Source organism: Sinocyclocheilus rhinocerous, unplaced genomic scaffold (assembly GCF_001515625.1).
Source record: "Sinocyclocheilus rhinocerous isolate Xijiao unplaced genomic scaffold, SAMN03320098_v1.1 scaffold993, whole genome shotgun sequence".
Taxonomy (NCBI): Eukaryota; Metazoa; Chordata; class Actinopteri; order Cypriniformes; family Cyprinidae; genus Sinocyclocheilus; species Sinocyclocheilus rhinocerous.
The window spans coordinates 1,154,321-1,180,043 of NW_015639771.1; the positions used below are offsets into that span (position 1 = coordinate 1,154,321).

Sequence of the window (25,723 nt, forward strand, 5' to 3'; positions counted from 1 at the left end):
GCAACTGCTTTCAAGCTATTTCTAAAGTCACTTTGTCTCCCCAGTGACTGTGCAGTTAACTTTCATTTAGGAACATCCTGTGAGCCTCAGTCACAACAATACCAACAAACAGTATATTTTGTAGCCTCTCTTATTTTCCTAAATTGCGTTTAATTGTCAATTAGATGTTTTTTTTCTTCCATGGCTGGAAAATAATGGCATTTTGTTTTGCCGCACTGCTGTGTGGGTTTCTGTGGAAACCATTGGATGTGATGTAGAAGTAGATAACAAGTATACTTTTTAATTTAATTTCTCCTTTTCTTTTTTTGTTTCTTTTTTAATATATTTTCATTTGTAATTTATTCCTGTAATTGCAAAGCTGAATTTTCAGCATCATTACTCAAGTCTTCAGTGTCACATGATCCTTCAGAAATCATTCTAATATGCTGATTTAATGCTCAAGAAACAATTATAATTTTGTGGAAAACGTGATATATATTTTTTTTTCAGGATTTTAGATGACTAGAAAGTAAAAAAAAAAAAAAAACAGCAAGTATTTGAAATGGAAATCTTTTGTAACAATATAAATGTCTTTAAGGTCACTTTTGATCATTTTAATGCATCCCTGATGAATAAAAGTATTAATTTCTTCACAATGACCCCAAAGTTTTGAACAGTAGTTTAGGTTTTTCTATCGCACATTTTCTTTCACACAAATCTAGTTTTTTTTATTTTTATTATTATTACTTCAAAGAAATTAGTTAAAGTATAAAAGGAAAAGCATGTACTACCAACGTCCCTTGAAGGCAAGTTAGTTCACTCTTCTCCCTCTTAGTTACACCTCAGGCAGCTATTTCCTAGGCATGCAAGTACAGCTCTTATCTAATCAAAAGGGAAAGACTGCAATCTTCAAATATTGTATTTCAGCTTGTCACATCAGCTGTGTACATCTCTTCCATCTACACTAATGTTCAAGATTTTTTTTTTTTTTTTACATTTAATACTTTTATTCATGAAGGATGCATTAAATTGACCAAAAGTGACAAGAGTTCTGTTTTAAATAAATGCTGTTCTTTTGAACTTTCTATTCTTCAAAGAATCCTGAAAAGAATATATCAGTTTCCATGAAAATATTAAGCAGCACAACTGTTTTCAACATTGATAATAATTAGAAATGTTTCTTGAGCACTAAATCAGCATATTAGAATGATTTCTGAACGATCATGTGAAACTGAAGACTGGAGGAATGGCTGCTGAGAATCCAGCTTTACCATCACAGGAACATTTTTTATTTTAAAATCTATTAAAATGGAAAACAGTTATTTTAAATTTCATAATATTACAAATTTAAATGCAGCCCAAACTTTTGAACTGTTGCGTGAATCTGATTTTTTTGGGGGGGAATTTCTGCAGCATCACACTTTATAGCCCCGTCCATTATAAAAACTAATAGGTCTACAATTCTGCTCCACGTCAATCTATATTAAATATTAAATACCATCTTAATGGCTGTGATTATGCCGCATCACACTGCATTTTCAGTTTCAGTGTGGAAAAAAAGCTTGATGCCATAATTTAATGGCACCCAACCTGGTCCCTTCCCCTCAGGTGTGTTCTTAACAAAAAGGATTGACATCTTTCCAATTTTCATTTTCTTTCCATATCTAGTATTACATCTCTCCTCAGTTAAAAGAGCAAAGGGGGAAAATCATGACAAAGTCAGTTCCTTAAGCTCGCATTTTACTCCATTTAGCATGATTGGATAAATTGGGGAAGGTCGAGAAGTCTAAAACCTCTAAGGTTGTCATGACTTTATATATAAAAATCAAGATTAGTACAAAATCATCGAAAGCGAAGCCGTCACAGAGAATTATTTGGATAGCGTTAGAGTAATGCGCTCTCAGTTGGATCTTGTCTATAATGCAGGTACATGGAGTACAGTTAGTCATGAATTTCATTTTGTGAGAGTGTTAAGGAGAGATTAGACAATGCGAACTTCCTCCACTTCCGGGGTCACACGCTTTGTTGAGCATTATCATTATTGAGCAAACATTCTCATCGAGATTATGAGAAATTCTCAACGATGCAAACTTTTGTACAATTTCAAGGAACATGCCTATGCAAATCCAGTGTAGAGCAATTTGTCTTGTTCATTACACCAGCATGTCCATTTTTTCCTGTTTGAGCATCTAAGGGCATCAGTTTGTGTTCCTGTCGGCGCTGAATAAACCTATTATATGTGGCCAGCTCTACTAATGCACCCATTTATCAGTCTGCCATTTATATGAATGATATTAGGCATGACAAATATATGCAGCAGCGTGTTGCCGTGCTGTTCATATGGATGCATTATACAGAAGTCAGTGCCTGCCTGTTTTAGATCTGAAGTTTCATTTTTGCCAACATGGGCATTTGCAGCAGACACACATAAGAGCTGGGGAAATATATCTCTGAGATTTATAGGTGGCATGGTGGTATAACACTTCTATATAAATGTCAGCAAAATGTACTTTCTCTGCCAAAGTTTCAACATGATAATAAAATATTTATATATTCAGATGGCCACCTGCGAATAGAATATGATTATGCTTGAAGACAGATGTCCCCTCATGGCAGGCTGCTCTTTGCTTTGGCACTGATTTCTTTGTAATGTTTGATTTCTCAATTCAATCTTGTCAAGGCGTTGATGAAGAAATATATTCCGAGGATTTGCGCGTCATGGCATCTTTGACGGAGCTGCAGTCCTCAAGTGATATTGTGAGTTTTTGGTGCGCTGCCATGCAATCCTTTATTTAATTTACAGGCTAAATGAAGCAGGTTCTTGAAGACCCATGGAGAGCGTTGAACCGTGCTCAACATCTGTGCTTTATTTTCTTAATGCGTCAAAGAACTAATGCCTAATAGTTTCGCCACATTGGTTCCAGAGCTGTGCTTTTGCAAAGTTATTATACCTTACCTTGCTGTGCTAAGCACATACAAATAGCAAGGGCAAGTTAGCTCATTGCGTCTTTCAAGCACACTGCCTATTTATCTCCCATGGGTCCCAAGAGGTCAAGCAGAGATGTCTACAGGGCCACAAGTGCAGTCACCTAAAGCTTATGACTGTCATTACAACGTAACCCGAGGCCATGTGCAGAATACTCAGAGAACTTTACACCAACCATCACTTTGAGAATAAATTGTGCTGTGCTTGTCCATTCACTTTACTAGAAATACTGAGCCAAGTGCAGCCACATATCCTGATACAACACCCTTCGGTAACGGCTAACAAATATGAGTAAGCATAAGACGTACTTTTGCTAGTATCACTCGTTGGTTGTAGGCAAGGATGTGTGCTTTTTTTGGCTGGATTTGCCTGGATTTTTCCTGAACATACTGAAGGGAAATTCAACAATGTCTATTATTTAGGCTGTAGCTGGCAATCTGGATTTGAAAATCAGCACAATCTTCTCTCGTTCCCTTCACTTTACCATATAATGGACTTATGGAGTGGAAATGTAGTTTTCTAACTTACTGCAAGTTTCAGATAAGCAACTTCTTTTCAAGGAATTATACCTTGGACTAACAACCTCAAGCCATAAGATGTTATATTTAGAAAACCACAGATACTAAGTCTTGTGAAGAATTATCTCACGTTGTCACTGATATGCTAACCGCATTCAAACACAAAGAGTATCGAATAGTATTGCTTGAGATCTGTTTTAACCCTTTACAACAGGAATGAATTAAAATACAGAATAAAGAAAGTTGAAGATAATGGTTTTAAACAACTTCCACCAGGTTGCTGCTATCTCGCTTACTTGTGCAATATAATAGATTTAATGAGTTTTTGCATTTAGAGGGTATTTTAAAGGGTAATAGGGTAAAGGGATTAATTCCTCTGCCGGATTTCATACTTCACACAGTGAACTTCTCCAGTAGCTCGGGTGATTTCCAAAGAGATGTCTAGTTTAGTCCTTTGAGTCCAGCTCTGCTAGTCAGTCTCAAGTAAGTTAAGGTCTTAAGCCTGACTGTACTGCTGTCATTCTTTCATATTTTTATGTTATATATTAGATATTCTGATATCTGATATTAGGGATGTTTAAATTTAACAATATCATTCGGATATTTGGATATTTACATTTTCATGCCCATTTCTGTTTTTTAGATCTACATTTCCTTTGCTATCATCTGGCACTCACTCATACTTTTAATTTAATAATCTGTAATAAAATAAATAAAAATATTTTTATTATAACATCATTTGCTTATATGCTTATATGAACAATTGTTTATTTTATTAATTGTAATCATTTTACACATTTGTGAATATTTTACATATTGTATTGTTTTGTTTTACTATATTACCCGTGCTATCATCTGACACTCACTAAATCTTTAAAAACATGAAGAATGTAATAATCTTAAAAAAAACTAAAATAAGTAATACATTTTAAAAAATAGATTATATTTAATACATTATTGTCATGCCCCTGGACTGTCTTTGTTGTGTTTTCCCTCCCCATGTGCTCCGTGACCCAGTTTCTCCCTCGTGTTGATTGTTCATGGATTTCAGGTGTGTCTTGTTTAGTTCTAATTACCCCATGTATTTAAGTCCCAGCCTTTGTGTTCTGTCTTTGGTCAGGTCTACTTGTTGGATTATGTGTGTTTACCCCTGTTCCTGTTGTGGATTTACCCCTGTGATTCTTTCATTAAATACCGTTTATGTTATCCACGTCTCCATCGTTCCTTCCAGCAGCGAATCGTGACAATTATAGTGTTGATATGCCTATTTTTCAGCATCTACAATGATTTTTTTTATTATTTATTTTTTTATGTTATTTCTTAATTTATTTAGTTATAAAAGTATACAATTTTAATATTGTCACCACTTTTTTTTGGTTAAACCAAATAGAAAAGAAAATAACCTGCATGGTAGAGGCGATGGAAACTGAAAAATCACCTTTTCCTTACCAAAATAGAGCAAAAGCAAATGGAATCAGTCTAAATCTTTATCATTCTGGCTGCAGCCCTAAACTGTCCCACAAACCCCTGCAGTTTGGCAGGAAATGTCAGAGTGTGTCAATCAGACAGCAGCTTGATGCTATGTTCAAGAGACAAGCGTATTTGTGGGACGGGGTTACGACAAGGAACAAGGAGGGGATGTTATATCATTTTTGACACATGCGTGCGCAATATGATGGCTCGACGGTGTGTGTCCGTGTCCACATCGTTTTGTGTGTGTGTGTGTGTGTGTGTGTTGAGAAGAAGATGACTTCTTTCTTTATGGCGGTGCAGAGGCTTTTTGATGTCCCTGTGGCTGCTTTGGCAGTTCCAGGACCCAGGCTGGGTAATCGCGAATGACAGCGGGGAAAATGGTAGACGATTATGTGCGATGGGCGCTGCTATTCTGCTATAACACTGACAGTGGTTCAGACTGCCATACTTCAGTCAAATCACCGTATCATTTTTGTGCCATCAGCGAAGTTGGTAGAGATATTCTGTTCTCTCATTTCCCATCTTTTGTTGCACACCCTGCTGAAAACTGTTAGTCCAGGTTCACTTCATTCACCAGGATGCTCTTGATTTACACTACTAAAAAGTACTATTTTGACACTGGCATTTGTTTTTGTTTTATTGGTTAGATACAATATTGCTTTATCTGCTTTAGTATTTTTTTAAAGTGCAATCTATATGTTATATGTAATAAAGCATAATCTAAAGAAACTTAATTTGCTTTGAAAGGTCCGTTTGAATGATAATGACTTAATTTAATTAACTTAAATACTTTAATAAATGATAATGACTTATGTGAAAATCGCAACCTTGTATTGGTGTAGCTTGCTGGTTAGGCTGGATTATAAAAGTTTTAGTAAAATATATAGTTTTTATGCTGTAATACTACATGCAGAAGTGGTGTAACGGTTCAGTGCATTCAGTTATTCATATATTTTTGCAGTAGGATAAGTTAATTCTGTACAGCTGCATTTTTATTTCCATACTGTTATTCCACACTGTTATATGGTGTAGGAATTACTTTGAAATAATTTTCACACAGATATTGCCAGTAAATTACAAAGAAACTGCAAAGTAACACATCGAATTAAACGTAAATTTTTGAAGTAGAAAACCTAAAATAGTATTTTCTTGTAAAACATATTCCAATAATTTTTGTTTTATTTACAAACTTTTAAAAAAAAACTTTTTTTTAACAGTGAAACATTAAGTTTAATTAAAACTGGGTTAAACAGATGAATAATAATAATAATAATAATAATTAAGATCTCTGTCTATATACAGTATGTAAAATTATATAATACAAATTTAATAATAATCATCATGATGATAATAACAATTCAAATGAAAATTTTATTTGTCTATTTTAATTCTACTTTTGAAAAGTTTTTGATATGTTAAGTGTGAAGCCATTAGATGTTTTGTTTTTTTTTCATAAATGGCAGTTACAGCACCCTATTATGTGTGATTGTGCAGAGATTGAGCTCACAGGTGTAATCATATGTGGTTACCCCATGCTGTGTCATCCCTGTAGCTGCTGAAGCGAGCTCAGAAATGATGCTTTAGGGTCCCATGGTGCCCCGCTTCAGGAACACTATTTCAGTTCAATGACTTCTAAATCAGCATGTTCCACAAGCACGCATAACATGTTGTGCCACCTTGATGCTAATGTCTGAATGTCGTGCATGATGTTTTTGAACAAAAATCCTTGTTGTTTTTGTAACCACTCTATAAGGTTGCATATCCTTTCTTTTGTTAAAGCATTATGGGGCTTTTTTCCCCTCTCGAGACTGAAGTCAGGCTTATTCATGCTGCAGTAAATTGCAATAAAAGAGCCCCACCTGCTCTGTCTGCTTTTGGTTGTCTCCATTATCCTCTGTTTATTTGTGCAACCCTGTTTAATATGAATGTTTTTTTTCTCTCTCTCTCTTTTTTTTATTTCGTATGACTCACATAAGATGACCAGAAATGTTTTTCTTTCTTCCTTGAGCATGTCTTATCAGGAGGCAGTTCGGAAGTCCTCAGAAACCTCCTGTTAAAATAGGAAGAAAAAAAATGCTATAGAGCATCTCAGAAGCAACATAACATCTACAAAGACCTGACCATCTCCTGTAATCTGATAGAGTCCCATAGCAGCGAGCGGCAAACATTTCATGATAAGCATTCCTTCGTCTTTTTGAGTGTGGATGGAGCCGGGCGGCTTGACTGCAATGCAAGAAGACAATTATCTCTCAAAACAAAAAGACAAGATTGCATTTTTGACAAAGAAGGAACCTTTTATCACCAAAAAAAAAAAAAGGTTCAAGACAGGGTGCGAAATAGATACCTGTGTATCCTATGAGCAAAATACAATTACTCGTATCAAAAACAAAATCTGTTGCCCTTATAAATCTCTCCAGAGGGGGAAAGAGATAAGCTTTCAATATGAGCTGTCTTTCTAATCCCACGATTAAATGAAACCACCAAGGATGGTCGGATAAATGTTCCCACTCTCATTGTCTCCTCAGATACTGAGGGACGATCCTCAGGAGTCACATTTCTTATTTGGGGATGCGTTTGGAGCGAGATAATGTGCAGAAAGACTCTTTCGATTGAGATACATGCCAAGTGTAAGAAGAGTACTCAGGGAGAGTACAGAAAGATCTGGAGAGGGCTGGGGCAACGAGTCGAGTGTTTTAAATTTCAAAATTTCTCCTTGTCAAAGTTATAGGTGCATTAAGTGTGTGTTGACGGAGTGACATATTTAGTTCTTCGCTCACGGTAACTTGAGTTTTCATGCAGGAGACCGCAGACTTCATCTTTCAGTGCTTATTTTGCTTTGGCTTTGAAATGATGAAATGATGCCTCAATCATATTGATTTTAATTTAATTCACATTTCCAAATTTATTGTACATACTACTGTGTGACCAAAAAATATTATGGTGCTGTCAAAATTGATGGTATTATTTTATAATACAAGTTTTATTTCAATGTTATTTATGTAGCCTACTCTTGTAGTATTTATTAATATTTAGAATTAGCTTTTATTTTTATATTTTCAGATTTCAATGTAATTTTAATTCAAGTTCAGTTTGAGTAATTGTTATGTTATGTGCTTTTGTCATTATTATAAATTTTTGGATTTTTATTTTTATTTCAGTTTTAGTTTTAGTAATTTTAGTACTTAAACTTATTTTATTTCAAGTTAGTTGCCAAGGCAACATTTCCAATTTTCATTTAAGTTTTTAATCTAAAATTTAGATTTTATTTAATTTCAGCTTTATTTCAATTAACAAAAATTATTTTACATAAATTTAGTTTCCGTTAACAATAATAACACTGGATAACTATTTAACTATTTCAGTGGCATCCTGTGGTACTTAAAAGAATACCACAGTAGCACCATGTCCAAATAATAATAACTATCTATCTATCTATCTATCTATCTATCATCTATCTATCATCTATCTATCTAAATAAAAACATTTTCTTTCCAAGATACCACATTCAAAAATATATCATGGTGCTTTTCTGTATGTGGAACAGGTCCACCCCCACCCCCTCAAACAGTACTTGGCAAGGCCGACAGTTTCATGCAATAAGCTATATTTGTTTTCAGCGAGACAGCAATGGCGTCCCGTAGCAATTTATCACTCGGTGGCAAGAACAACTGCACACAACACGGCTGGGTTACAAAGGGAGAATGTTCACAATCACACGGTTGTTCTCATGAATTATTTTGAGCTGTTGTTATTAGCAGCCTTTTCCTCAGAGAGAGAAAGCCACACTTATCAAGTCTAATTATACAAAAATATAACAATTTCTATGAAATATCTCATACATTTTAAATGTGGCAGCAGTCTAGGGTTTCTTTGGCGTGCACTCATGGTACCGCAGAGCCATTAAGGGTTCCTCTAATTTAGAATTAAAGGGAATTAAAATGCACGGATATCTCACATTCTTGTATGTGTTTGTGAAACTTAATCACAGTAGGAGGAAAACTCCCCCGCAGTGTGTGATCCTGTGCCATGTTAACACCTCCTAGTGCTGTTTCATTTTCAAAGAGCCTTTCATGTTCTCAGGAGTGAGAAAATGTGGCATACCCTCTGTACTGCTGGATCAAAGCAGCACAAATCCACAAATGTCTGTGAACCAGCCAGTCCTCCATCCCTAACCCCACTGTCCCAAAAAAAAAAACTACAACAAAGCTCCCCAAAATATTTTACATTTTTGGTTTTCGATATAAAATCATTTGGTTTATGTAATTCTTAGATAGGCATGTAAAGAAGAGAAGAAAACAGAATTGGGGCACATTTCAGGCTGAGCTTGAACCTCATATGCCATAGCTCAACTCTTCTGTTTATTTCTTCTGCGCTCCACAGAAGAGATTTTAAAATATATTGTGTTTTTTTGGGGGGATTTCGAAACACGTGATGTTCTAGTTGGAGCTGTTCACACCCTTGGACTCAGAACTATTGCACTATCAATGCCTAAACATAGTGCCTAATAAATCTGAGGTGGTCAGGTGGTAGTGGTAAAAGTTGTAGCTCAGAAAACTCCCAGTTCACAAGTTATAATTACAAGCTCTACGAGGACGTGAACGCTTTTTACAAGTTGGAATCTCGTAATCACGGTAATTACAATATGGTGTGAATGCACCTTTATTGCAGTTTTATTTTACTATTATTTTACATACTATTATAGTACTTATAAAATAAAAGCTGATTTGAAATGGTAATATTTTTGGTTTTCATTTCATTTTTAGTTTACATTTGCAGGTGACAACATGCAGGTGAGTACACAATGACAGAATTGTAATTTTTGGATGAAATATTCCTTTAAATTGTATGTATATGATGTTTATTTGTATGATTCAGTGTTGTGATGTCTATAACACAGCCCTGCATGAGCCCAGCTGTGTAATGAGTTTCCACCATCAGACTACCCTGTAGTGCCACCACTAACACCTTAGCAGAGCTTAGAATGATAGCAGTTGACATTGCCTCTCTTGAGGATCTATTTAAAGCACAACACATTCTTTACCAGGGTAAAACTGAATTTGGGACTTGGGAATATAATAGGAGGGAATGGGGAAAAAAACTATGTGTGTGGTACTTGTGAATTTGAGAGAGGTCATGGCCTCAGTCGGCTGTACTCTCTCTTACCTCTGATAATAAGCATCCCATTCGTTCTATGTTTATTTGTATGATTCAGTGTTGTGATGTCTATAACACAGCCCTGTATGAGCCCAGCTGTAATGAGTTTCCACCATCAGACTACCCTGTAGTGCCACCACTAACACCTTAGCAGAGCTTAGAATGATAGCAGTTGACATTGCCTCTCTTGAGGATCTATTTAGAGCACAACACATTCTTTACCAGGGTAAAACTGAATTTGGGACTTGGGAATATAATAGGAGGGAATGGGGGATAAAACTATGTGTGTGGTACTTGTGAATTTGAGAGAGGTCATGGCCTCAGTTGGCTCTACTCCCTCTTTCCGCTGATAATAAGCATCCCATTCGTTCTCTCCATCTGCTCTCTTCTTGTCCTACTGCCCTCCCACAGTACTAGGGTCCCTTGCTAGCCACCTGCAACATCTGTCTGCGGTGCTGCCACATGGTTAAGTGTCTGTACTTGTAACACAAGGATTGCAGGTTAGGTCACATGGGTGGTTGGTTACTCCGCTAGTGCCCCGTTAAAGGGATAGTTCAGCTAAAAATGCAATTTCTGTCATTTATTCTAGGGCTGCACAGTACTGGAAAAAACTGACATTTCAATTATTTTTATTCTGCAATATATATTGCAGTATAAAAAATACAGAAATTTCCGCCAGATGACTTGAATAGTTATATGGAAAGAATAAATCATTCTAGAATTATTGGGTGACTTTTTTTGGTGGAGTGCATCTGCAGAGAAAAGAAAAATAATAAAAAAAGAAAAATTTATTTTTATTTTGAAGACTTCTTTCCATGTGAACCATCTTTGTAGCACAAAATGATAAAAAAAAAATTGGGAAAAACTTGGGTTCACACTTGGGTACACACTTTACGCAACATTTTTCAGTAACCATAAAGTGAACCATAAAGTTAAAAATATCAGTTAGTTTAAAAAAAAAAACGTTTTATTTTTATATTTTCTGTTTTCTTTTTAACTGTTAGGTTTTTATTAATTTTGTTGCTTTATTTTTCATTTTAAGTATTTTTTTATTTTTATTTTAGTACATCAAGTGATTTTTTTCCATTTTTGATTTTCATTCAACTTTTATTTTCATTTTTATTTTATTTTATTTTTTTATGGTTTTAGTTTTCATTTCATTTGACATTTTTGTGAACTATAGTAACTCTGTATAGTACACTGTACTATTACAGTACTGGTATTTATGTATTAATTTCTTTCCTTTTTCTTTTTTATAAACATTAAAACGTCAGGCTTTTTTTTTTTTTTTTGGATGGATTGCCTATATACATGTATTTGTCTTCACTCTGAAAGGGTAGTTATATATTTATTCAGCTGAATCACAGCCTTTACGGTGACTATCGCAATAAGTCATATCGTAATATATTTTATTCCGATATATCATACAGCAATAATTTACTCGTTGTTCCAGCCCTGTGTGACTTTCTGCGTAACACAAAAGAAGATACAGTTTTTTTATAAGAGTTGTCTCAGAACTCATCCTTCCCTTTTGTGAAACAAATCTAAAACTTTTGCTTTGTTTTGTTAGTTGGCGTTCTTCTCAGAGGCTACCTCCGAGCGGTTGGGCCTCAGACGTGTGTGACTCGAATTCCCGGGTTTTGAGGGTATTGGTTGCACTTCCTGCTGTCTGAAGACAGCTCTGCCAATGATGTTGTCTCCCTTTAGGCTGGCCCCCTGGTACACCACTCCTTGGAGTCCTGAAATTTGGCTCACATAACATCCTGCAGTGTCGTGCCACCCTTAGCACTCGAAGTCATTGTTGAAACAGCACGATGTTGTGGCCCCCTGTCCTCAAATGACATCCAGAACCCCCTCTGATCAGCTTCCTGCTGTGTCTCCATGAGCCCACAGTCACATAGAATATCAGCACAGCTCTTTGGGCTTGCCATTAAAACAAACATCCCCAGACACATCTCATGAGTGGAGGCCCACGACTCATTATAGTAAAACGTACTGAGCTTGTAGCTAGACTCATTCAGGGACACATAATGGGTCTGGTTTATAGTCTGGCCCTCCAAATGTTTACAACGTGTCTCATGGTAGTATAACCCTGAGCATTTCGGAAGAAAATTAAGCCATAGTAATCCAGCACAGCCATCTAAATCGTTTTACTTTGGTTGGGTAGGTTAAGTGCCTAAAAGAGCCATGAATCTTGTTGCTGAACGAGATATTTTGTGCTCTTTCCGACCCATAACCAAGAAATGTTCTGGATCTTTCTTGCATCCTCAGGGCGGCAGTTAACGATATTCAACACCCAGGCCACTATAACAATTGGTGGTTCAGACCGCAAGAGGCCATTTCAGGGCCAACTATCCGGTCTCTACTACAACGGCCTCAAAGTGCTCAACATGGCTGCTCAGGGAAACCCTAACATCAAAATCAACGGCAGTGTCCGCCTGGTGGGGGAGGTTCCCTCCGCAGGTTCAGCCAGAACCACGGCCCTCCCTCCAGAGATGTCCACCACCTTTATCGAGACCACCACCACCATGTCCACCACTACCACGAGAAAACACCGCACTCCACCCACAATACAGGTACGACCCCAGACATACAAACACAAAATCAAATGAAGACTTCATGGGGACCTGTTATATAAACTGCTGAGACTAGTATTATAAGTTAGTCATCTCATTTGTTTTGTTTGAAGGTCCGTTCACAATAAGAATGATAAATATGAAAATAAAGATATTAGTGTCCAGCATTTCTAACATAATATAAATGGATGTAAATCTTCTTTTTCTGTGGCACAGTCTTTCACAAGCTTCATGGTCAATAAAGTCGTTGTCTTATAAAATATTCTGTTACACAACGGATAATGACAATCTGTTTATTATAAACGCAAACTGCAGTTATGTCACCTACTGCTTTAAATACTCTAGCTCTTTAAAGTTGAGTGGATTCTGATTGGCTGTCAAAGTTTTTATCATTTATCAGTTGGAAAAAATCGTTCTGGAAGTGATTCCAACAATAGTGTTCCTCTGTTATCTTATTGTTATATATTGATTTATAGTTGTGGTGTGAATGTCCCTAATCTCATAAAATTAGAACGACTTTTAAAACTATCTTTATTATAATCATTATGGTTATCTTCCTTTGTGTGAAAGGATGATAGAAAATCAATTGTTAATTGCTGCATAACTATATTTTTATACTTCTATTCTTTATTATAACTTTATTTTTATTGTTATAGTTTTATTGTTTTATTGTTATCGTCTTTGGAGTGAATGGGCCTTATGATGATTATAGCTTAAGTCATTAAGTTCAAAGTTAAATTGGTCTAAGACCTATTTTTCCCAGCTATTTTAACATAATGCTGTGTTTATGCGACTGGCATGTGCTTTCGCATGTCTGCCTACATCTCCTCATCATTTCTGATTTGGGAACTACACCACAAATAACGTCTGGCCCAGATTTACAATTCAAATAAATGAGGACACAAATTTGTTGCAACACAACATGGAAAATAAATCTCCGGAATGGATTTGTGGGAGGTTTTCTGCACAGCTACACCTTCCGTTCTGCAGAGCGTCTCAGTGTTGCTGACAATGTTCTCCTTAATTTATTACACTCTCAGTTTGGTCCAATGATTTCCAGTGCACTTATTTGTCAAGCTTAGACCTATTTCTTCAGCTTTGAGTTTGCAGATGCAAATTTAACTGTGGTATTGAAATGAGAAACAATGATTGGACCGCGCCCAGGTCACATATGTCACATATGAGGACAGGGTAAACACATAGCCAATAAAACACTGTGGTTTGGAGAAATGTGATTAGACTGGCCATTTCATAGGCATCCTGGTACAAATTGAGCTGGTGGAAGTGATATTAAAGCCATCAGTCTCCTCTGTGTCTGAGACACATTTTGGCAAGATACATTTGTAATCGTAAAGCCCCCACTGTTGACCGCATAAAGAAACTGTCAGTTCCTCTTCCTAGTCGGCACATTTGTTGAATTGAAATGCATCATTTTAATTAAGTAATTACATTTGTGGAAAATCAGTTGTTAATTGCTTCATAATTGAAAGAAAATGTGAATGATATGTATTATCATTGCTGTCAGCGTTATTTGTCATGCGCATTGTGCTTTTACTGTCAGCAGATCAGTGAAAGATGTCAGATGACAGCTATTTTCTACCTTCAGGTAACAAGAATCAAGGATCTCTGTACTTGTTTCTCTGTATGGAAAAAGCATACACCCAAAACACAAGCTTCTTCCACCCCAAAATCAGACCTGTTGTCTTCAAGAATCTCCCACAGATGCCTGAGGCTGCTGAAGGATCTAAGGATTCTTCGTAGCAACTTGTGTGTTGCTGCAAGAGAGCAACCAACCATTTGTGTTGTGCTTTATTGTTTTTTCTTTTATATTCATTCATTCATAATATTTTAGCATTTAATCATTTAATTATTCAATTTAATCATACAATCATTTATAATAATAATTTAACCACAGTCAAAAAAAAAAAAGAAAAGAAAAACTCTTTGGCTGACCTTGATTCAATCAGACAGTGGTTCCACATGTTGTTTGAAAGTGAACAGCATCAAAAAAGCATTTTGCATTTATATAATCGTTTCATTGATTCATTCATTGATCCGTCATTTAATATATTTTTTCATTGTTTTTCAATCTTATTGTGTGGTTTCAAGGGATATCCGTCTTCATGAGTAAGCCTTTTTTTTACATCATTGGACAATGATGTGAAGCACTAAATTTTCATTGCTTTTGCTTTGGTGTAATAACACTTGCTGGATTTGTGCCGGTCAGACAAAGCTTGACTGAGCAGTAAAACAGACACAACTAAGATTATAAACTCTAGAATAAACCTCTGCTCTTCCCTGGCATCCTCTGTCTGCATCTTGGGCTGATAGAAGACTGTTAATACAGTTTTGGGTACTACACAAAATGCATTAAACTCTGATATTGGGTACCAGACAAAACTCAAACTCAAAAAACTAAGCGGATATTTTCTGACAGGATTTGCTATCCGGGGTTGGATCTGATATTCCTGACATGGAGACTCGATCTAGCATTTTTGGCATTGTTGGCAGGATGTCGGCATATCTAACAGTGCTAAAAGTGGTGTCCCAGTCCACAGCGAACCATGGAGATGGAAATTTCCATTTAGTTGACCATGTCTGACTTTAGCTGGAAACCGTAGATGCTCAGCGAAGCATCAGACCGCATTACAATCTGAGCACAAACAGGCAAAACACATGCAAACACTGCAGTAACAAGAGAGCATGCATCTGCCTGGAGCGGAGCCACGCTTGAGAATAAAACTATTCTCTGTGACGCACTCTGGAAAACAGCACTGCTGTGGGTCTTGTTTGGCTTATGAGGCTAATAGATGTTCGAGAAAACACAACCATAGATTGTTATCTGATCTAATGAACCAGTCACAGTCACATGTTGTGTACGAAAGGGTGAAAGACGTGTGATGGTATTAGAGTGAGTCATTTTGTTGGCGTCACTTAACATGACTGGAATTAAGCTTTTGGAAATAGATAATGATACACCCACTGTTGTTTCTAACGTGTTTATATATGTATTCATTTTTTTAAATCCTCGTCCCACGCTCATTGGCCCATCTTTAGATTCAGGCTTTCATTTTAGTCACTATTCTGCTGTTAAGACTGACGCTTTTTGCGTTTGAATTTTTTGACATTTTAATTTTTCTTTGTCACGTCGATAACAAAATAGGTAAAGGCATCATACGGCCAATAAGCAATCATTGAAATGGTTTGTATATTAACCGAAAATTGGTGGTAAGATGTCAAGTGATGAGTTTGAAATGAGAATTAAGAGCAAATACAGCCCTCGCTCACAACCTTGAGGATGAATGGAGGATTGTAGGTACTTGAGTGAAATTAGCAGGAGGACTCTCATTAATACCGATCAGTCTAGTAGGTCAACAGGCTGCTGGTCATGTTTGCTTTCTCATCTTCATTTGTGCAAACAGGATTGGTAAACAAGTGGTCTGTTACAGTTGGGGAAGGAATATAATTGTAAACTGCAATCCCACATGTGTTGGGACACGAGATCTATTTTTAAGCCATTTGTATTTGCGTCGAACTGGAACAAGGTCTACGCATTTTATTCGGCTTAATTAAGACCAGGGCTGTAGAGACGTAGAGAAGCCAGGCTTGTGCGGATCTCAGCGTTGAACTCTTTCGAGGTTTGCTTAAGTACGCTCTGTTGTTCTTCAAAGAAATCCGTCTGGAAGAGAAGTCTTGAGAGACAGATCACAAGGAAGGGTTTTTCTTGTTTTAATCATGTTTAGTAAAGGTGCAGAAACCGAAAAGATATAGCTAAGCGTGATTTCTTGGCTTATGCTGACAGACAAACTACTCAGCATGTTGAGACAGTTAGCTTTAGAAGATTAGAAGCACAAAACATGTTGTTTTTTTAATAAAAATTAAAGAAAATGAAGGAGTTTAATATCTGATCATGTTCAAAAGAATCCCCAGCTAGGATGTAGTCAGGTTTACTGCGGAAGAAATTTGTAAAATTGACATTTTCTTTACTTCGAGGTCTATCTTTATTTCATTAATGTATCCGAGATTATTCGCCAGGCTGGATTGATGATAAACCTCACACATGAGGGGTGTGTTTTCCTCTGGGCGTCTGAATCATTCATGTAAGGTAGGTTAATTCAGCTGCACATATTTTCATATCAGAGGGGTGGGATGATGATATGTATTTCAGGGCAGCAATTTCATTTCATGTCTGCAGAAAGCTGAGGGACTACATTTGGTCTCATACATCCTTTGGCCTCTAATAGGAGGGATTTTGGCATTTATGGTGGTTCCATCCCAAAATCATCAAATCCTTTTCCTTTGCTGTACTGCTGAAATGTAGTACATTAAAGAACTGTGTGCCAGAGGGGATCAAACCCTTAGTGAGACACAGCAAAGGATTTTCTCTTCGAATTAGCCCACTTTCAGCCATGTTGTCATAAGTGCTCTGTTTGCTTTAAACAGGATCCCTGACAGAATGATTTAATGTGCTGGGCATTAGGATGGATAATGCATATTACGGTAGTGTTGATTTTATTAATGTTTCAGCTTATACTGTGTATAAGATCATAATGGAGTAAGACGGGACCTGTTTTAAAGATGTTGTAAAGGTTAACGATAAAAGTGTTTAAAACTATAAGAACTAAGAGTAACTGAATTGGACACATCAGGTGCATTTGAAGCAATTTTTTAAATGGACTGTGTATTTTAATATTTTAAAGAAGTAGTTCTCTCAGATATGAAAATTGTTCCACACTTTTGTCATTCCTGTGTGAAACACAGAAGAATAATTTCTTTGACAAATATCCTGAATACTCTTTTCAATATCATGAAAATGAATTAGGACTGGGGCTGTTAAGATCACAAATGACAAAAAAAACCCATAAAAAATACTCTTTTCAATATCATGAAAATGAATTAGGACTGGGGCTGTTAAGATCACAAATGACAAAAAAAACTCCATAAAAGTATCATAATTGCTACTTTTATGGTGCTATGTACTTATATTCTAAGTCTTACAAGCCATATGAATGCTTTCTGTGAAGAAAAGGCAAAAAATTTAGTCATTTTTCACTTCTTCGATTCAGTTCTTTTCAATGGATCGCTTTGTCCAGTTTACAAAACCAGTGTGAATCATTTATTATCGTTTATTATTAAGTTCAACTCACTGGCTCAGTGATACGGTTGCAGGGGTTAACAGCCCACTGGAGGTGAAAATTATCAGTGAAATATGACTTAAATATCAGTTTGTTTGTCAGACAAACCCTTTTATGGCTTCAGAGGTCTTGGTCTAATACAGACTACTTTTATGATATTTGTATGATATTTTATGGTGCTTTTGATTTTTTTTCTTATGTAAACTATCCATATAATGCAATTTAAAAGAACTGCTTAATGTGATTTCGAGATGAATCACTACTGAATGCACAAATTCTTATTTAGTCCAGTGGATGCAGATGGCTGGTCTTGATAAGTATTGATGCTCCTGTTTTTAAGTTGTAAAACACTGAATCTAAGACACGTATGTGGCCAATTCCGGGGATTGTTATCTGTCACCATGCATCTGCTGTGCACAGCAGCTAGCATCTCTTGCTGTGTTGTTGCTGGGAGGACATGTCGAGAAACAAACAAATTACTGCAACGTTGTGATGTACCTCACGGAAACAACATGATTTTTTGTGGATTTAATTAAGCCGCCGCACTGGGACCCTCGTAATTGTCCACAATGGGAACAACTAATGGATATTTTTGCATATTAATTGCTTCCTCATGAATGAAGTGTAGAGTTAACAGAGGCTTAGCAGTTTTGAACTGGAGCATCTAATTATCACGTAACCAGATTTTAGCTTCAATCTAAATGGAAAAAGGTTTAAACAAAAACACATTTGCTGACTTTCACTGTGTATGCACAACAATCTGCATTTAGAAAACACAAAAACAAAGTGCTAAGGTATGCCCAGCATAAACTAAACGCTGTACACTTTCTTCTACATGAGAGCTGGCAGACAGTTAAGGGGTTAACCGCACGATCCACTGAGACAGAAAAAATACTGTCAGCAACGGGAGTTGCTGCACTACCACAATAAAGACTAATATTTCTCCAGAGTTGTGTTTAGAATCCAATTATATGGAGGTTGGAGGCAGCCGACAGACGGCTGTGGTGCAGAGGACTGATATGTTTCAGAAGGTGCTGACGAGCCACGTGGGACCAGGATATTACGCGTGGGCAGACGCCGCTATCCCTAAGACACGGCGGCCTTGATTTATTGAAATGCACGGCAGCCGTAGTTAAAAGGGCCAAAGCTATGGGAGCCGTATTAAAGCGCTCCTTGGGTAGATGATGCGAGTCCAATCTCCTGGCCATGGTAGTGTATTGAAATGTGAATCGAGTTTCACTTTACTCCAATTCATTTCCTCTTGAGGCGTGATACCAAATAAAAGTAACAAACAAGGGGAATGGACAAGTTTGCATAACAATAGCAGCAGCATTTAGGCAAATAAAAGACAAAGATTCTCCTCTTTATTGCACCAATCACAGAAGTGATTTGGTCAGCAATGTTTTGAAGCACTTTTCGTAAATGTACAAAATCATTGCAGTACTTTAATACAATGAAGTTTTAATTGGAAAAAATTACATTTTAAGAGAAATAATAAAATGAATGAAACTGATCAATACCCTACATTGTATTGCAAATCATTTCTAATAAATAATACTTTTGAAAATAATAATGATAATAATAATAATTAGCATTATACATAATTTCAATTAATAGCATTTAATATTTAGTTATTAATATGATTACATTTAATATTATAAAACATTTTTATTTTTAAAAAAAATGGATGAAACAAATAAATACCCATACCATTTTCATTTTGAAAATCAGCTTTTTTACATCTGATAAATTTATAAAAATAATAATTGCTTATTAATTAATTAAAATAATTATTATTTTTATACATGATTTGAAATAATAGCGTTTACATATCTATTTATTTATTTGATCAAAACTAAGTTTTAAAAAAAATATTTTTTATCTTTTTAATGAATTGAATGATAAATATCAACACCTTTTTCATTTTGAAAATGTACTTTGCTTACACCTGATAAATAATGTATTATTATTAATAATAATAATTTGATACTTTCTTCTCTCTTTTTTTTCTTTTTCTCTCTTTTTATCCTCTGTTCTCTAAAACACATTTTATGCATGGAAGGTGCTGTACAAGTAACATATTTAGAAAAAATGAGGACAGATTACTCATATTCTGATATCAAGGTATCTGGTTAATGAAATCAGGCTTGTACATGCCATCTGAACCCAATGTTCCTGTGCCATTGCACCGTCTTCTGCCTCTATTATCCAGACATTACCACACACACCTCTCTATCTCCCAAGACCATTTCCATCCCCTCTTCAAATTAAACAGGCACTGCATAATAAAAGACGCCACTTTAGATTTGAATCTATAATTGAAACAAACTGCATATTGCTTTCTAATTTTAGCGAGGACACAAAGAGGAGTGCTCAGGGAGATAGTTTGTCATAAGGTCCCATGCGACCTTGCCCTCCTCAGCCAGAAAGTGATTAAAGATAAGGCGCGAGACCATTCCCCTGTAAACAGGAAGATGAACGGCGGCTGTTTGAAAGCTTCAGCGTGAGCTCGAGACGATTATAGTTTGCCGTGCAGCACAAAAAAAGTCATGAGTACAAAACAAAATGAAGTCTTCTGGAGTGAGTCCTTGCTGCAGGCCATTCTAGTGCAAAGAGGTGGTGAGCAAAGAGAGCTTAGAAAGTCAATAGCCAGGTGAGCTACAAAGAGAGAAATGGAAAGAGAGGGAAAGATGTACTTCAGTAAAGAAGGCATTTACTCATTCATTCAGCCGCACAAAGAAATGTTTAAAATATTCTGAATGTCAAAGTAATGTCTGAATAACATCTTTAAATATACTTGAACACAAAAAATGTGTAGGTCACATGTAGTTGTACGCAGGGCCTAAAACGAACATTTTGCCACACCATGCCAATTTTTTTTTTTTTTAAGATTTTTCAACAAAGATTACTGTGTTAAGAAAATACTATTTCAGACTTTCTACTTTAAAATGTCATGTTTAATTCAGTGTTTCCCCTTGAGGAGTTGAATTCAGTGCAGTTTTCACTTAAAAATAATTGCAAAGTATATCCCACACCAATTGTTTTCAGTATATTATATATTCAATAGTTTATATATCAAAGTCCTTTCAAACTTTTAAACTGAAAGCTGAAATGTTTTATTTGTTTATGTAGAAGATCCCTTGTTTTTGTCTCTTTGCTAAGGCTTCAATGTCTTTTCATTCTGTAGATAGGTCCCTGTTATCGCCTTTTTCTTGGAGAAAACACGATGTGCGATAAGATGTCAAATGGTTGTCATCAGAGAGGTGGAACTCTCTGAATCATTCTGAAACTGATCTTCTCCCTTCTTATTGATTCAGTTTGTAATACAAGCTGTTCACTCCTTGTACTGCCAAAGTGGAGATAGACACGATAGCATCAAGGCCAGAGAAACCCACAGGAGGGATGAAAGTGATGATTATCTGAGGACCAGAGTCAGCAAACTTTTGTTTTAATGTCTGCTTTTGTCTGCCTCCTTTTTTGAAGTGACATGGAATCATTTGGGGTTAAGGTGACTAAAACGACTAACTAGATATTTTCTTTTATCTTAATTGCATAGTAAGTGGAACTGTTATCTAAATAAGTGCTGATCACCTCTTGAAGAGGCTTGAGGTACAAACATGGCTAGAGCACTGCTGTGTAGCATTCATTTTCAGTTCTATTTGTAATAATAAAGGGCATGGAGAAATAAGATGTTTTTGGGTAAGCTGTGTCATCCCCTTAAGCTAGTAAACTGCTAAACTGATTATGTATTGTCATGTGACCGTATATTTAGATCCCATCAGATGTCAGTGACTGAGAGATGTGTAGAAAAATAAGCAATTTTAGGCAAAAAAAAAATAATAATAATATTTTGTATGTCAAAGAAAATTTAGCAGGTCTAATATAAGGTCTGGTATACACTGTAAAAAAAATTCCGTAAAAAAAACGGCAGCTGTGGTTGCTGGAATTTTACCGTAAAAAATACGGTAGCAACGTTTTAGGTTTTACGGTTTTAACTTAAATTTACAGTTAAATACCGTAATTTCATTAACTGATATAATGTTAATATACCAACCTATTGAAGTACTGAAATCTGTTTTGTACCTTTGTAATACACTGATAACCACCAAATGCAGGAGGTGATGAGAAAGTCACATGATGAAACAAAGCCCATCAGAAACTGCAATAATGCAATAAACATTCACTTAACAACATTAGGTGTAACACACAACCCTAATGTACAAAACTGATAAGAAAAAACTAAGAAGAAACAGTTATTTCAACAACAAAAAACCATCAAATTTGAAATGTAACGCAGGGAATTCTGAAAATTTCAATTTACGGTTATTCACTGTAAATTATACGGTCTTTTTCACAAAAACGGTATACTACCGTAAAATTAATGTCCAATACAGTTTTCACCGTATATAGTAGGGGAATTTACCGTTAACCATTTAACAGGTTTTTACTGTAGCATTTTTATAGTCTTTTACCTTTAAATTCACGGTCATTTTATACTTCCATTCTAAAGTTTGGGATCTGTAAGATTTCTTTTGTTGTTGTTTTTGAAAGAAGTCTCTTATGTTCCCCAAAGCTGCATTTATTTGCTTAAAAGTAAAACAGTAATATTGGGAAATATTATTACAATTTAAAAGAACTGTTTAATGTATTTTAAAATATAATTTATTCCTGAAGCTGAATTTTCAGCATCATTACTCCAGTCTTCAGTGTCACATGATCCTTCAGAAATCATTCTAATATGCTGATTTGGTGCTTAAGAAACATTTCTCATTGTTATCAATAGCTGTGTCACATATGACACACTATACACTATGCACTTATACACTATGTACGTATGCACTATGTACTCAACCATGTAGTGTATGAATTATATAAAGTTATTTTGTCAATTATAATCGAAGTCTGATAGCCCCTCCCCCTTCGATACATGATTAAATCTGCGACAGTTGAGTGCATGAAGTGTCCAACATTCCACACTTTGTTTTTTCGGTTATTTAAGTGCATCATCTGGGTATTTAAAGTACACTTTTTATTTTTGTAATTTTCCGTGTGAACACACCACTCGCACTGTTTATACTACAAAATGTCATAGAATAGTGCATAAGTACGCGATTTGGGATGCACCACTATGTACTCAACCATGTAGTGTATGAATTATATAAAGTTATTTTGTCAATTATAATCGAAGTCTGATAGCCCCTCCCCCTTCGATACATGATTAAATCTGCGACAGTTGAGTGCATGAAGTGTTTATCATTCCACACTTTGTTTTTTCGGTTATTTAAGTGCATCATCTGGGTATTTAAAGTACACTTTTTATTTTTGTAATTTTCCGTGTGAACACACCACTCGCACTGTTTATACTACAAAATGTCATAGAATAGTGCATAAGTACGCGATTTGGGATGCACCTAATTTATTTCAAATAGCAATAAATGTCTTGATTGTCACTTCAATTTAATGCATCCTTGCTGAATAAAAGAATGAACTTTTTTTTCAAAAAGAAATAAAGAAATAAAGAAACAAACTCAAATCTTACTGACCCAAAACGTCCGAACGGTAGTGTATATCATGCATGGTGATGAAATGCTAATGTCCAAAACAGTATAATTTTTTGGCTAAAGATTAGCCATGTATTTTTAAATCAGTCGTAATAATTTCATTTATGTTCACATTTTATTTCAAATGTAAATTGCACAAGTATTTCCCACTGATTTAACTTACTTAAACTTACCTTTTGATATGACACAACTCTTCTTCAGATAATTTAATTTAAACCCATTCTGCTACATCAAATGCTTTGTTTCTCTAAACCGTCTCTAAACATGTTTGTTTGCAAACCTTTATAATGCTGTATAATAATTATTTTAGTCACGCTACAATGACAGACGTTTACAGTATTTCCCGTGTAGGTGAAAAACTCCTCACCTCCCACGAGCAAATCAAGAGTGTGATAGAATACACGCTGCTACACAACCTATTTCTGAATCACCATTCTGCTCTACCTTACTGCTGTAAATTATTTAATTGGAAGGTTCATTTAATTAGATCTGTTTGGTTAGCTAAATCAGACTGTCTCATCCATTCAATTAGGTGCCAATGTGCTACCTGTATGCTCTGAACATGAGAGCTGTGATCGCACTGTATTTATATCAGTATGATTCAAATGCTGTTAAAAAAACAAAACAATTAGACTTTATTTGCAAAGTTTAGAGCCTATTTTATTTTTGTATGCAGAAATGCCTCCTTCAGCTCAGTGTTATGACGCTCTGTTCTCAGTCATCATGACCTCAGAAATGGGTGGTTTCCCACTGATTAAGACACCAGAATTAGCTGTGTTCTTACTCATTGCGAAATTAGCATTAGTTGTGTTTCCATTAATTATGACATCATTAGTTACTTTCCCGTTGATTATGACATCATTATTAATTCTGTTCCTAGTGGTTATGACATCATAATTAGTTATATTTCCACTGATTATGACACCAAAATGTCTTTTTCCACTGATTATGATATAAGAATTAGTTATTATTCCACTGATTATGACATCAAAATGTCTTTTTCCACCGATTATGATATAAGAATTAGTTATTATTCCACTGATTATGACATCAAAATGTCTTTTTCCACCGATTATGATATAAGAATTAGTTATTATTCCACTGATTATGACATCAGAATCAGTTCTGTTCCCACTGATTATGACATCAGAATCAGTTCTGTTCCCACTGATTGTGACATCAGAATTAGTTCTTTTTCCACTGATTATGATGTCATAAATAATTCTGTTCCCAGTGATTATGACATCATGATTAGTATTTTTCCCACTGACTGTGACATCAGAAATTTTTATTTTTCCACTGATTATGACATCAGAATGACTTTTTTTCACTGATTGGGACATCAGAGTTAGCTCGGTTCCCAGTGATTCATGCTAAATCTCGGCATCAAGCATGTTGACTATACCCACGTCTTAAATCAAAAAGAGGCATAAAAACATAACAGGAGGAACTTCCTAAATCTCAAAGATTATTCCAGCATCAGCACTTTCCTTGGTGCTGTATAATCGATTAGGACTGAGGGGCTCCTGTGAAATGAATGATCTGGCTTCTGTTTGGAGCGTTAATCACACGCTTGCTCCTATATCAACAGGATTTACATGCACAGACTTTTGGCAGAGGATGCGCTGATCCTGTGCCATGTGCATTTCGACTTTGCTTTCATTTTGCAGATTTTGTAAATATGGGCTACTCGGTCCAAAAAAATAAAAAATAATAAATGAATAAAGTTTTTTTTTTTTTTTTTTATTGAGAAAAAATAACAAATTTCAGCATTTAATATTTTGATACCAGTCATGTATATGAGAGAACTATTTTCCTATGTCTGTTTTTTTCTCTCCATATTTGACACATATTTTAAGAGTTTTTAACAGTTCAGCACTGAGTGAAGATAAAGAACGTCAATGTTCGAAATTGCAGGTTTAGCTGGGCTGCACATGACTTGATAATAGGCTTTCAGTGTTAATGGATTTAAGTCTGTTCTTGTGTTCACACTGCACTTCTTTCAGTGTTATTAATGAAATGTCCTGTATTGTTCACACAAGCTGCTCTCTGACCTCAATTAAATCACCCTGCGAGACAAGCCAAATGGAATGAAATGAATCAATAGAAATAGGTGATTTAGGGGGTCTACGGGTCAGCAGCACTAAATTTGTGAAGCTTTTCATCAAGCACTGAGACTATTAAGCTTTTACACCTCAGAAATGTTTATACTTACAAGAAATATGCACTTAAATGTCACTAATTTATGCAAGACTGTCAGCACAGTAATTTAAGGTGAAGAAAAGTGCAATGATTTTGGTGTGTGACCCCTTTTAGCTCTTAAAGAGTTTCTCCCAAAGCT

The 25,723-nt window shown here is 35.6% G+C and overlaps 1 protein-coding gene across 1 annotated transcript in view; it reads left to right on the forward strand.

Annotated features, from left to right (window-relative positions):
- LOC107751785 (neurexin-3a) overlaps nt 1-25,723 on the forward strand; it is a 307,078-nt gene that overhangs the window by 256,031 nt on the left and 25,324 nt on the right. The window contains exon 22 of the mRNA XM_016567557.1: nt 12,382-12,686. Within this exon, the coding sequence (XP_016423043.1) occupies nt 12,382-12,686 (305 nt within the window). The remainder of the gene's footprint in view (nt 1-12,381; nt 12,687-25,723) is intronic.